The sequence below is a fragment of the Psammomys obesus genome, unplaced genomic scaffold (assembly GCF_907164565.1).
Source record: "Psammomys obesus unplaced genomic scaffold, mPsaObe1.curated_primary_1811, whole genome shotgun sequence".
In the NCBI taxonomy this organism is placed as follows: Eukaryota; Metazoa; Chordata; class Mammalia; order Rodentia; family Muridae; genus Psammomys; species Psammomys obesus.
Window position 1 is genome coordinate 1 of NW_026591853.1, and position 14308 is coordinate 14308.

The 14308-nt window shown below is 40.0% G+C and overlaps 1 protein-coding gene across 1 annotated transcript; it reads right to left on the reverse strand.

The window, feature by feature from the left end:
• Positions 1-2109: 2109 nt before the first annotated feature.
• On the reverse strand, positions 2110-13222 carry LOC129680472 (pumilio homolog 1-like; the record flags this gene model as incomplete). Its single annotated transcript, XM_055612120.1, has 2 exons — positions 2110-2203; positions 12952-13222. Coding segments are annotated over 2 exons (365 nt in total), but the record flags the coding sequence as incomplete, so codon positions are not given.
• Positions 13223-14308: the final 1086 nt, after the last annotated feature.

Sequence of the window (14308 nt, forward strand, 5' to 3'; positions counted from 1 at the left end):
GTGTGTGTGTGTGTGTGTGTGTGTGTGTGTGTGTGTGTGTGTGTGTCTAAGTCTGTGTATCTGTGTGTGTACATAGGGAGGACAGAGGTGAACAGGAGACAGCAGATGTCCTCCTCTATGGTAGTGGTTCTTAACCATCCTAATGCTACAAACTTTTAATAGTTATTTGTGTTATGTCAACCCCAACCATAAAATTATTCCATTGCTACTTCAAAACTGTAAATTTTCCACTATTTTGAATAATAATGTAAATATCTGATGTGCAGGATATCTGATAAGTGACTCCCAAAGGGGTTGAGACCCACAGGTTGAAAACCATTGCTCTATGTCTTTCTACCTCTTTTAAGACAAGTTTTCTTACTGTACATAAAGCCTGATGTTTAGGCTACACTTGTAGACAGGCCAACAAACTCTCCCAAGATCCTGTTCCCATTTCAAGGCTGAGATCTACAGAGCCTTTATTTGCATACTAGAGATCTGAACTCCGGTCTTCTTGCCTTCCCAGCAAAAGCTCTTACTCACTGACTGGATCTATGAAATGGGGATCTCACTATGTAGCTGAAACTAGCCTTGAACTTATAATCCTTCTGCCTCAATCTTCCAAGTGGTGGACTACCACGCCTGATTTAGACCATTTTGTACAACCCATCCCATCTTTACTAAAGAAATGTTTGTAACAAATGTTTGTTTTATATCCATGCTCTTATCAAACCCAAGCCTCCTGAATGTCAGGCGACCCCTCTAACTCCAAGCTACACCTGCCCCTGCTACAGTTGTAAATCCAACTATACTCTTAGAAATTAATTTTACTGTTTTATTTGTCATGGTGGGGATGGAATCTAGGGCCTTGTGCAGGCACTGAATCTACTGTACATGAACTGAGTTCCATTTCCAAGTCTTAATCTCATATTAATTTTCAATTTTACAATTAAGTGTAAAATTAATTGTTTCAAAACACTATTGAAGTGTGTAGGACTTATTTCCACTAAAAACAATTTCTTAAAAAAAGCACAGGTATTAATAAAGACAACACTTTATGTGTGTACAGCACTGGCACAGCCCTGTGTCATCTAGGAGAGGACTAAGCCCTCTATTTCCCTGTACATCACATCCAGAGCTGCCATGTCCTCTCTGCTCATTTCTCTGTACGTTCTGAGTAAGAATAAAAGATCTTTCTATTCCCATTTAGTTACAGTCGTGGCATTCATTTGGAAGAGTCCATGAGAAGGACTGAGAGGGTTGCCAGGCACAGCAGTCATATCTGTGACATCAGCATTTAGGGGACTGAGGGAGAACTGACATGAGTCTAAAGCTATACTATGACCTGCCTCAAGGAACTAAAAATAGGGATCAAAACAGGTAGAAAGGTCAAGGTGAAGATTAAAATACCGGCCAAATTCACCCCAACAAGAGAAGATGAGACTTGGAAGATGGGATCCAAAAGCAATGAGCGCACTGTCTGTTGCTCAGTAAGCTGAGAAGCTGACATGGTATCTATACACAATGGCAGCAACCTAATCATGGGTGTTAAAATCTATTTATTATTTATTTTGGGGGAGAGGATGTCACTGTGTAGCACTGGTTGGTTTGGAATTCACTACAATGTAAAGCAGACTAGCTTTCAACTCACAGATATACTCCTGCCTCTGCATCCCAAATGCTGGAATGTGTGCACCACCATACTCAACACTGTCGCCTATATTTTACCAAGGGGTATCAGAAGTCATTTCTCTAGTAAATTATTTAAATCCTGATATAGCTGAGGTATAGAAGAAAAAAAATGTATACCAAAGAAATATTATAAGCTCAGGTCTGGCACATCAAAAAAAAAGTATGAGCAAGAGACAACTGGACAGAATGTCTGAATGTCTGAATTCCATCCACCCTTGCCTTTTCTTTATTTGGACACAGAGACTCACTATAAAATCCAGGCTGACCCCAAATGTACTATATTTATTTAGACCAGAGAAAACTGGAACTCACACCATCCTTCAAACTTTCTCTGCATCCCAGGTGTTAGGATATAGTTCAATATTAGTTAAAGTTACTGGATTTTCCCAGCACCCACCTGTCCTAGATAACAAGAGAGCCATGGGCTTAAGGACTTACCAATGTGAGGCTGGTGGGCTGCTGCAAGTGCATACTGCTGCTGTTGGGCAGCTGTCAACTGCTGAACAGCAAGGGCATTGGGTCTTTGGAATAGCTGATGCAAGAGAAAGATGCTGTAGTTAGAGAACTGTATTGTGAAATGATGTTTAAAAGCTCATAACAATTTCATTAGCCTCTGCTACATATGCTACTTTGACAGAACAGGATGCCTGTGCCTGCTCTACCCCCTGGAGAAATGCTTCAACCTACCCTTCCTCTCTCACTACTTCAATTCTTTTTGCCCTCTTCATAGACTGGTTGTATGTCTCATGTTCCCTAAATTACTGATATACACATATAGGCAAAATTCCTAATGGCTGCAGCAATGTCCACAGTGACTAGAGGTACACATTAAAGTTAGGCAAAAATGTTTCAGAATGACTTCCTCATGATCCCAAGGGTTAGTACACCCTCATGTCTTTTAAGACCCAACAAACACTGAGCTCTTCACTACTCATGCTTTGGAGAAGATGAGAAAAGTTTACTTTATTCTCTAAGGAAATTATTTTGCATCCCTTCCTAAACTAGCATTCATTTTCCTGGTGAATGAATTAGAGAAATGTCTGGCTTTGGGAGTTTCAGGATTTCCTAGATCTTATTCTTCTGATGCAGTAAAAAGAACAGAAGCGCAGTTATTGACAAATTTTCATTGTGAACTATTATGGTTCCTGCCACCAAGCCTAACAACCAGAGTTTAATACAAGGACCCAAAACTGTCCTCTGACCTCCTGTACTGGTGGCACCTACATTTGCCCACAAACGTTAAAAAAAATAAAATAAAATTTGGATTGTGAACTCATACCTAGCATACTTAATTCATAAGAAAGGAGAAAAGGTGCAAAATCCTTCCCACAAAAATTATCCCATGACTGTACATATTAATATATAATATTAACACTCAATTGCTTCCCTATTCATTTAACAAATATTCACTATGTAAGGAAAAAAAATGTAGCTGTAAGTACATAAAAGCCCTCGCCTGCTTTCCTAGACATAACATTTTATCAGGAATAATGATGAAGAAAGAGGAAGCTGGCAGCCTTACTGTATAAGAAGACCTCAACAGGCTTCCTTCCAGAGACTTCTTGAGTACCTAAGCAATTGCTGATTAGCCCTATTCCCAGAACACAGCTTCTAGCCACCTGTTCTTTCTACAGGACCCAACAATAGCCCAGTTCCCATCACTGCGTGATACATAACAAATACTACAGAACTTGTACTACAAGAAGGTGCCATCTCCAACTCACCTAACTTAATATTGCAACTATTCTTGCTCTTAATATATACAACAGAGATTTACTCCTGTGGCCTGGCTCTGTACCTCTATGTCTCAAGCAAACATATGCTGATATCAAATAAAAAGTTGAGGGGATGAAGAGATGGTTCAGCAGGCTACAGCACCTATTGCTTTTGCTCCAGGTTCAATCCCAGGACCCATGTGAGCACCAGGTAAAGATGTGGTACACACATACACACACATACATGCATGCTTACATTCATGTACATAAATCTAAAAATAGTCTTTAATTGTTCTTTGTGTACATTTGGTGTTTGCCTGCATGTATGAGGGAGTAAGATCCCCTGGAAAGCAAGTTACAGAGAGTTGTGAGCTGCAATGTGGGTGCCAGCAATTGAAGCTGGGTCCTCTGGAAGAGCAGGCATTAATCTTAACTGCTGAGCGAACTCTCCAACCCTCTACAAATATTTTTAAATAAAAAGTTGCATATGCTGAATACAGTGGCCAGTTTAACCTTTAGTTTACCCTCTACACCTCAATCTTTCTAAAAACAAAACAAAACAATCATCTTGCTAGTTCATGGTACAAACAGGAAACAATCATAATCATATACAGATTTTTTTTTTAACTTTGGCTTTCCCTTTCAAGGGATAAAGAAAAACTTCACCATGGTGCTAAAAAAAATAAAAAAGGTATTACCTTTAACAAACACCAAGCACTGAAATGGAGGGACTAGATAATTTCTCAAGAATTCAAAACAGTCGTGCACCCTAGGATGGGAGCTAGTCAGTATGACTTAGAAAATTCATGTGTAGGCTTTGCAAGTTTATCTCAAGAACAGTGCCTCTAGCAACTGGAGGCAATCCACATATGAGGAGCAGCCAAGAAGCAAAAAATAAAAAGAGACTGGGAATATAGCTTACTGGAAAAATTTAGCATGCAGGAGGCCCTAGGTTCAATCCCAAGTAACAAAAATAAAGAAAAAAAAAAAAAAGCTAAGGTAAAAAACAAACCTAAAACCTTTTTTTTTAAATGATTTATTTATTCACTTATGTGCATTGGTATTTTATCTGCATGTATGTCTGTATGAGGATGACAGATCCCCTGGAACTGGAGTTAGAGACAGTTGTGAGCCACCATGTGGGTGCTAGGAATTGAACCTGGGTACTCTGGAAAAGCAGCCAGTGCTCTTAATCTCTGAGCCATCTCTCCAACCCCTAAACCTTTGAAACAGTCACATTCTCATCAGTTGTTTCAATTTGTTTATTTTCCACCCTCACAGTCCTACTGTAAACAAACCCATCTCACTGAAAAGTCCCACTGTTGGACTTCAACATAGTGTAGAGCTAGGAGATAACAGTCATACAACACACACATACACACACAAAATGTAACTGCTAAGGCATCCGGACATGATCCAATACCACTCTATCAGACTTTCCTCACTATGTACTTCATGTAGTATTACATAACTCATTATATACTGTAAATATACAGAGAAATACATATATGTGAATAGCATAAAAGCAATAATCCCTTGTAAGCTAAATCTGCAGTCCCCACCTTCACGTGGTCTCATTTCAAGTTAAGGATTACTACTGCTATCAAAAAACACATGCATTAGACTCGTAGGAGCCCCCATCCAGTCTTGTGGCAATGACTGCTTAACAATTAGTGAATATAAGAAAAATGGGAGATTTTCTTGAAATCATTTTGTAGTAAACAATTTAACAAAAGCTAATTATGTATCCACAGCCATTAGATTTGATTATAGACTACATTACATCAATTTTGGCACATCCTTTTTGGTGCAATATTAACTAGAAATAGAGTACTCAAAACAAAATTGGGTAATTGGCAAGTGACAGACTCCAAAGATCCTAAAAAGCTCACACTAATGCCATCTGGTGGGCAGGCCCCTGAGATCTGCTACCACTGTCATGATTTTCACAAAGGGGCCAATGACCTGCAACTGAGCAATGAGCACTGTGAGCACTAGGAAGTGCTTATGGAAAGAAAACACAGTGATGAACATCTATGCTGATTACATTTTATTCATAGACAACACAAGGGTAATCCAGCAGCTATTCCAAAGTAATGTAGGGATTCACAATAAATACTGAAAGGACAGTCTGGGTATCTGATGACAAACTGCTTTGACTTCCTTCTGTATCCACTACATGAGTTTACAAAAGGCAGTGTTCCTATTTCAAAAAGAAATGGGCAGCTCAACACATAGGATGCAAACGTGCCATGCAATGGGAATTTTATAAAAGGTAATTATTACCAGAATGGTTTGAAAAACAAAAAAGAACTATTAATATTATTATTATAATCATAGTTAGCATAAAGTACTACTGCTGCCATACACAGGTGGTCCCAGCACTCTACAAGGATCAGTATTCAAGTTCAGCTTAATCTGCATGACTGCCTGTTTAAAGAAAATAAATAAAACAAACAACAAAAATCTAGAACTAAAGAAACATCCCCAGCTCTCTGCACACGCTCAGCAGCACGGTGGGTTTTCTGGTGTGGAGAGCAGCATACAGCAGAACTGAGAGGACATCCACACTCACTCCCACGTGCAATGTTCCTTGACTTTGGGGTTTTATGTTTTTGTTTTCCTGGTGCTGAGATCTAATAGAGGGTCTGTCACAGCAAGCCCACTAGCACTGAGCCAAATCATAAACCCCCACCCCCCCCCCAAAAAAAACATGTTTAAACAGTCTTCATTTTTCATAATCTTAAGGCTACACAATGGGCTACTATCAAGAACAGCAATGACTCCGAATTTTCATCATAAACTCGGGCCAGTTACTTAGTATCACTGTGCCTCAACTTTCTCCTCTACCTAAGAGAAAAACAAATATCTAGTACCTAAAGTTGTTGCCAGACCTTTATGTGAGCTAAAAGTGTTGCCTGATTACCTAAATTTAATAACCAGATTCTACACAACAGGAGAAAACTTCCATAAACTGTCCTGCACGGATTCCCTCCTCTCCCTTCCTGCCTTCCTACCTCCCTCTCGCACCCACACAGATGTTTTTGGAACTACAAGGAAGGATGCTAAGTTATCATATAAGAATGGTTTTCTAGATATACTCCTTTCAAAATTAAAAATAAATAAATAAATAAATATGGATAAAGCTGAATGTGAAGATAAGACAGAGCTACATACAAACACTGCTATACTCCTAGAATAAAAAAGTCTGAAGGGAGCAGCCTGGCACTGGGAACCACAAGGTCTCAAGTTTTACTGTTGTGTTTTTGTGTGTCTGAGTCAAGGGTCAGTAGTCCATATACACACATGCACACCAAACACTGACACACATTAAATAAACAAATGTTATATTTAAACAACAAATATAACAACAAAACCTTCATTATTCCTTAGCAAATAAGAAACTAATTTCAATCACATGCCTTTAAGCCCAGCAAAGGCAGGTGGATCTCTGTGAGCTCAAGGGCAGCCTAGTCTATAAAATGAGTTACAGGATAGCCAGAGCTAAAAAGGACCTGTATCAAAATACAAGGGGGGTGGGGGGGGTGATGATGATAAACTAATTTCAAGGTAAATGATTTCAAACTGAGATCTCTTATCAAAACTAAAATGCAATCCTCTACCAAATAACTGTTTCTGTATAACTGAGCAAATTAAAACTACACTTGGGTAACCTTCAATCACTGTATCACTCACTAGTCGATATCAAGTATTCCTCAGTAACAACACATAGGACACTAATGGAATAATTACTTGTGAATTTAAAAAACGATTTGCATTAAAGCTATGCAAATAAGCCAGTGTGATGGTTAGATGACAGGCATTCAGGAGGCAGGTGGAAGGAAGTGGATTTTAGGCCAGCTTGATCTGTGTATAGCTAGTACCAGGACAGGCATGGATACAAAGAGAGACCTTTTTTCTTTTCTTTTTGTTTCGAGACAGAGTTTCTCTTGTAATCCTGGCTGTCCTAGACTCTCTGTGTAGATCAGGCTGGCCTCAAACTCACAGAGATCTGCCTGCTCTGCCTCTGCCTCCTAAGTGCTGAGATTAAAGGCATAGGCCACCATGCCTGGCTTCAAAGAGAGACTATTGATAGTGGGGTAGGGGATGACTTGAAGTACATTTGGGTGATGAGAAGCAGACAGCATTGGATAACCCTAAAACTGGAGTTACAGTAAATTGTGAGCCACATGTGGCACACTTCTATAATCCCAGCACTCAGGAGATAAAAACAGGATCAATTCAAGGCCTTCAGCTACTCATTATTATTATCATCTTGGTATTACAACTTTTATGTAATGTTTTCTCCATACTGTCTGTATATTATATATTTAAAATACATACACAAGCATACAGACAACATAGACCAGCTTTCTGAGCTGGCAGCTCAGTAGCACCAGAGCATGGTCCAGTCCATCAACATAAAACAAAACATCCAGGAAAGCAAAAGCCACCGGGACCACCTAACTGCTCAAAGGATTTCTGGAACTCTTGCTCTTGTAAATGTATCTGAGAGGTCACATTCACAACAAGCGAGCACCAGTGACTAGAGAAGAAATTGAACCATCCTAAACCCAGAGAATAATAGAAGAACTAAGTCAAAATCACCTTTCCCTATTCACTGGGTGATTTGTATCGTGTATCTCACTAAAGCATACACTGTTTCTGCCAAAACCAAATTCCATAAATTCCAATGGAAACATCACAATGAAAAGGAAGCAGAAGAAATTATTCTGTCAATGTCCACACAATGTCATGAATGAATGAATTAATTAATTAATGAATTGACATAGATAAATCAAAAGAAAGGAAGATGACCACCTTTTGTTCCTCATTTACAAAACCCAAAATCAAAGAGCCCCTGAAAGAAAATACAGTGTTCTAGATCACCAGCTCAACAAACATGAGTTCTTTTGAGCACTGTTTGAGACACACCCTGTTCAAGACCTCCACAACCTGAACTCAATTCTCCATGCAGTCTTGCACTCAGTGATAAGAGTACACTTCAGGTACCCTGTGGCTGTATACCCATCATCTATCTAATCTATGCTCTGTCAACCCAAACACCCCTTTAAGATGTGGAAGCTCATCACTGAACACTGATAGCACTTATCTCAATATGACTGCATTGCAAGGAGAACTCAGAGATCCCGAAGGACTCCTGAGTCAACAATTAAGAGATTAACATCAAAATATCTAAACTGCTTCTACACAAACATCACAAAGGCACATTAATTAAGGCATTCCGCCTCAGATTCCAACTGCAGGCACATACAATCTCAGTCCTTGAAAGATAGTAGCAGGGGGTTTATGAGTTCCAGGCCAGTAAAGAAACCTAGCAAGACCCTGGCTTAAAAGAAGAAAGTCTTGTCATTGTCAATAAAATGCACAGTGTCTATTCACCTCAACAATGTACCCAAACTACCAGAAAGGCTAAAAACATCCCAGATCATTTGCATTTTAGGCTTTACTATTTATAGGTTTTACTCTTTCTGCCATGTTTATTTTCAATTTCATCTTCTTCCTGCAGAAATGAGGCTTTTAAAGAACAGCTCACAAAGACTTCTGTAAGGTTTTCTTTCCCCTGAAGACTAGAGAACTCTTCCTAGGGTGTGGGCATGAATGGTCTCATCTCTTCTGTTATGTTAAAGTTTATTTGTGTATGTGCATGTGCATGTGGGTGGCCCTGTTATTGAGTTAAGGGAGCATTGATTTTAAATGCACATGCAAACAGACAGAATTTGAGGCCTGCCTGGTCTACACAGTAAATTTCTGGACAGCCAGAGTTACACAACAGAACTTGGTGGTGGTGGTGGTATTACCAGGAGACAGTTGTAAACAACCCAACATGGGTACTGCGAACCCAATTCAGGTCTTCTGCAAGAGGAGGAGGAGCATTTAACACCACTGAGCCATCTCTCCAGCACCATCCCATCTCTTATCATGGCGTATTATCTTGTACTATATAAATGATGAATTGCATCCTAATGACTAAACAAAGCACAACTAGGAAGAAGAGAACAAAAAAGAACATCTTGCTCTATTCATCAAATATATACTTGGACGGCAACAAAGTGACCCTAAAATAGTTCATCTGATCCAAGAAATAATACAGGGCCATTACACAGTAATATTATATTACTGGGTGGGATATAACAAACCTTCCAACAATACCAGAGACTTTCCCAGGTATTGTACAGTTTCAAATTTTAATTTGGGAAAGTATATTAAATAAAAGAGAAGAAGTTAGATAAAATTAGAGGAAAAGCTCCCTAAAGGCTCATTTGTCTGAAAGAAAGGACACCTCTTGTTCATACACAGCTCACACGCTGGCAAAGGCATTAACAAGTTATCACAACACAGGCACTTGCACCTTTAGCAGGTGGTGGAAATGAGGCCTTTCCAATTACATCTGAAGAAAGTAAGATTGACCCAGTGGTCCTTAGAGAATGAGAACGAAAATGGAGTTAAATGTGATGAAAAAAATGGTGGTTTGAATGAGATGTCCCCCCACAGTCTTAAACATCTGAATATTTGATACCTAGCTAATGGTGCTGTTTCGGGAATGTGAACTTGCTGAAGGAAATATGTCACTGAAGGGTGTGTTTTCTTATGACTTTGTGGCCCGAGCCACTAAAGCCACTTGGGATTCACTCAGTTTTGTGTTTGTTTGCAGTAAAAAAATGTGAGCCCTCAGATTCCTGCCTTCTTGCTCCTACAGCCAAACCTGCTGCTGTGTCTCCCTGCAATGACAGACTCCCTGGTACTGGAAACGCTAATATACCCATCTTCTCTAACCCACTTTGGTCATGGTGTTTTATCACACACACCAACTTCCAAACAAACCTTCCTCTGTAACAACTCCAGCTTCTCTACAGGCACCTCTGCAAAACTGAGGCTGGAAGGACACTCGGAAGTCTTAGGATAATGATTCCCAGATGTTATCTGGGTGCCCAGAACAAGGGCAATCAATCAATCAATGAGTGAATGAATAAGTGAATATAACAGTTAGGTTATATGGAATGTGCTGACTAATTTTATGCCACTTTAACACAACGTATGGTCATCTGAGGAGGGATCCTCGACTGAGAAAATACTCCCGTAAGGTCAGGTTTCAGGAAAACCTGTAAAACATTTTCTTAATTAGTGATTGATGGGAGCAGGGCCAGTCCATATGTGTGTGGTTATCCCTCAGCTGGTGATCCTGGGTTCTAAGAAAGCAGTCTTTGGAAGCCATAAGGAGCAAGCTAGTAAGCGGCATTCCTCCATGGCCTCTGCATTACCTCCTGACTCTTAGGTTCCTGCCCTGGCTTCCCCAATGATCAACTGCAATGTGGAAGTATAAGCCAAATAACTTTCCTCCCCACCTTCATTTTGATCGTAGTGTTTAATCAGAACATTAGGAACCCTAACTAAGACATGGGATAAAACTATAATGGCCAAATCATACCTGGGCACATAGCAATACCCCTACACTGTGAAAACTAAAACAACTATGAAAAGCTGTAGCTCAACAGTCTCCTAAGTGCAAATCTGTTTAAATTAACCAATGGAAAAGCCATCTATGACAGTGAACATCTGCACAATTAGAACCTCTGATATATAAAAAGATCATTATAGGCTGGAGGGATAGCTCAGGGCTAACAAGCACTGGCTGCTCTTCCAGAGGACCTGGGTTCATTTCCCAGCATCCAAATGAGAGCTAACAAGTGTTTGTAACTCCAGTTCCAGGAAATCCAACACCCTCACACAGACACATACAGGCAAAAACACCAATGCACATAAAATAATAAATTTTAAAAATTTTAAAGTTCATTTATGTTTAAGCCCTAATAATTCACTAGCTCCAAAACTCCTGATAGTATGAAACCATAGAGTAGTAATCAAACTGTCACAACTCCTAGACTATGAATGAAGTAAAGGACACTTAAATAAAAAAAGTCAAATTTTCTTAAAACACAGGAGATAAACTCTTCTTAAAAGAAAAAGAACAGAGATTTTTGTGGAGCTTGACATGGCTACCGGGAGCTACAGAGAGAACAATATCCAAGTTATATTTTTCATTCTATGGAAAAAAAAAAGTTTGCTAATTAAACTCACATAGGCTGGGGTATGGCTCAGCCTATGCACCTGTAAAGCAAGAGCAGGCTCCACCCCCAGTATCACCAAAAGCAGTGAAAACTTAACAACCATATATATTCAGAGCATAATTGAAGAGATTTCTTTTGGTAAGCTTCCTATGGATACTTATCTGGAATCAGTTAAATGGCAGTAAAGAAAGGCACACACCACATTACAATCTCCAAAGACAATACATAATTTCAAAACTACAATAAAATTGCAATATCTCACACTTAGAATCTGTTTTTGTAGAGTCCAAAACTAAGAAGTACAACCAACCTTTATCAGACTGTAGATTGTGAGGCTCCCTGGTCCCTCTAATAGCTCCTTTTCTTTCTAATGAATTAGCCCTGCTATGCCTTCAAAAATGGATGGCATAGTTTTGGGGTATGGTGGCTCGCACCTGTGACCTCAGTACTAGCAAAGAGGCTGAAAGCAACTGAGTGGTTAGCAGCACTCCAGGTTCAGTTCCTAGCACCCACATGGCAGCTCACAAACATCCAGGCTCCAGAGAATCCAACACTCTTCTTTTCTCCTTGGGCACTGCATATACAGACTTGCCTGTTAGCAAAGCACCCATAGACATAAAATAAAATTTAAGGGGAGAAAAGAAGATAGAGGTTGAGATAAGATTCAAGGCAATACTGGGCAGGTTCCAAGCCAGCCTTGGATTCATAGCAAAAACACTGTCTCAAAAAACTATAACAGCAAACACATGAACAAAAATTTCTAGAAACTTGTAAACAGAATAAAGTTAAGCCTGGGGAGATGGCTCAGTGAGCAAGAGCACTTCGGCGACCAAGCCTGAGTTTGAATTCAAAGAATGCACAGAAAACAATGGACATGGCTGAGCACAGTAGGGGTGGGGTGGCAGCATTAAAGGGTACAGCTGGGGGAGGGGATAACTGGAGCTTACAGGCTGGCCAACCTAGGCAAATGACTGGCCTAGACAAAGTTCCAAACTCTGAAAAACCCTGTTTCAGGGAATTATGCAAACAGCAAGAGGAAAGTGTCCAACACCTTCCTGTGACCTCTCTAGATGTATGCACACTCTGGCTCTCAAGACCACAACACAGTCCCAGCACCTTATAGTGTGTTGTGTATTCAATCATTCTAATTATTTTGAAAGATAATCTGCCTAGTATGTGTTATAGACGATATCTAGAATAATTAATTTAAACAAAAGACATGACTGATAAGAATGGGTTGGTATTATGAACAAGAGAGCTATCTTTACATACAGAGCAGGGAGCTCTCTTCCCAGCAACTTCAGCTAAGAACCATCTTCCTAAGGAAAAAAAGTGAGCTTTGTAACCTTATTTCAGTGCTGAACCAAAAACAGCTGGCTGATGACATTCTAAGCTGGTTAACACTTTTGCCCACCCCACCCCCATAATGTGCTGACTGGAGAGAAAGGAGAGGGTGACAAAGACACACACTGTACCTGTTGTTGAGAATTGTAGTCAAAAAGTCCCACAGTTGCTGCTGCTGAGTCCACAGGTACCTGCGTGCCTGAATAATCAAACTGCAGAGGCTCCATGCCCACATGTTCCATGGGGTCCAAGGGGACACTCTGGGACTCCATGTTAGAGAAATCCTCCACAGGCTTGGCACCATTGGTGCTGGTCAGCTGGGCTAAGCCCTCAGAACCATTCTGGTTTGGACCCAGAAGATCCACTTCATTAGCAGAGTTCTGGCAATTACCAGGGGTACGGCTAAACAGAGAAAGTAAAGGGCATTAAACCTTATTTTGATCGGGGAGGGACACTACAGCAACCCCCAGTTTCTATGTCCTTGACATAGTTCATTAGCGGCCCTGAAAGCTGGTTCTACAAAATAGCCTGAGATCTTCGACAAGGCTTACATTACAGGGTTGCAGCCTCTAGAATGAGTCAATCGTTTGCCTTCCCTCCTAGACACACCTGTTGAACCTATACTATCTGCTATTAATATACAATATTCCTTTAATGTGGAATCTATATTGAAGAAACACAAGAGTAAACTAAAAACAATATTGCCTGGGGCAGCCATGAAAACAAATCTCCCCCACAAACACAGGGGTATTATACACTCTACCAGAGCAGCACTCCTCCTTAAACAAAGGAAACTAGAAAGGTTGGTTTCTGGGCCAGGCATAGTGGCGCACACCTATGATCCCAGAACTCAGTGCAAGTTTCAAAGCCAAGCTTGAGTACACACAAGACTTTGTTTCAAAATAAAGCAAAACACCCAAGGTTGGTTCCTAGGGGAAATTCCAATTCTTAGAATGATTCTAATAAAAGGGTTTTCATGTATTATTTATATTACTATCAGTGGTGAACACTACCCCCACCTGCCAAAGAAATGGAAGTAAATCAATTCAAAAATGGGTAAAGCTTCATTACTGACCACAAGCTCCTACTCCGAAGATAATGCTAAACTTAAGTTAATGTACTGATGCACCATCCTTTATGTCACCAAACTCCAAAAAGCAAAGTGTAATCACTGGGCTGAAAGTTTAAATGAGTACTATTCTGGGACTTGAGATATAGCACAACCCTATGTTAAATAACTATCATCCAAACCCATTACAGGCAAGGGAGAGTAGCCTATGGCTGCACTCAATCCCTTTGTCATAATAAAAATAATAACAATAACAATACATAATAATAATAATACAGCTGGTACAAGTAAAAAGTATTGTCATGTTCCACCACAAACACCACCACCTCCTGCCCCAGCCAGATACCAAAAAGCACTACTCCAGGATGCTTGTGATTCAGGGAGGTAGGGTCACCTAAACACATCCCAAGAACACAGGT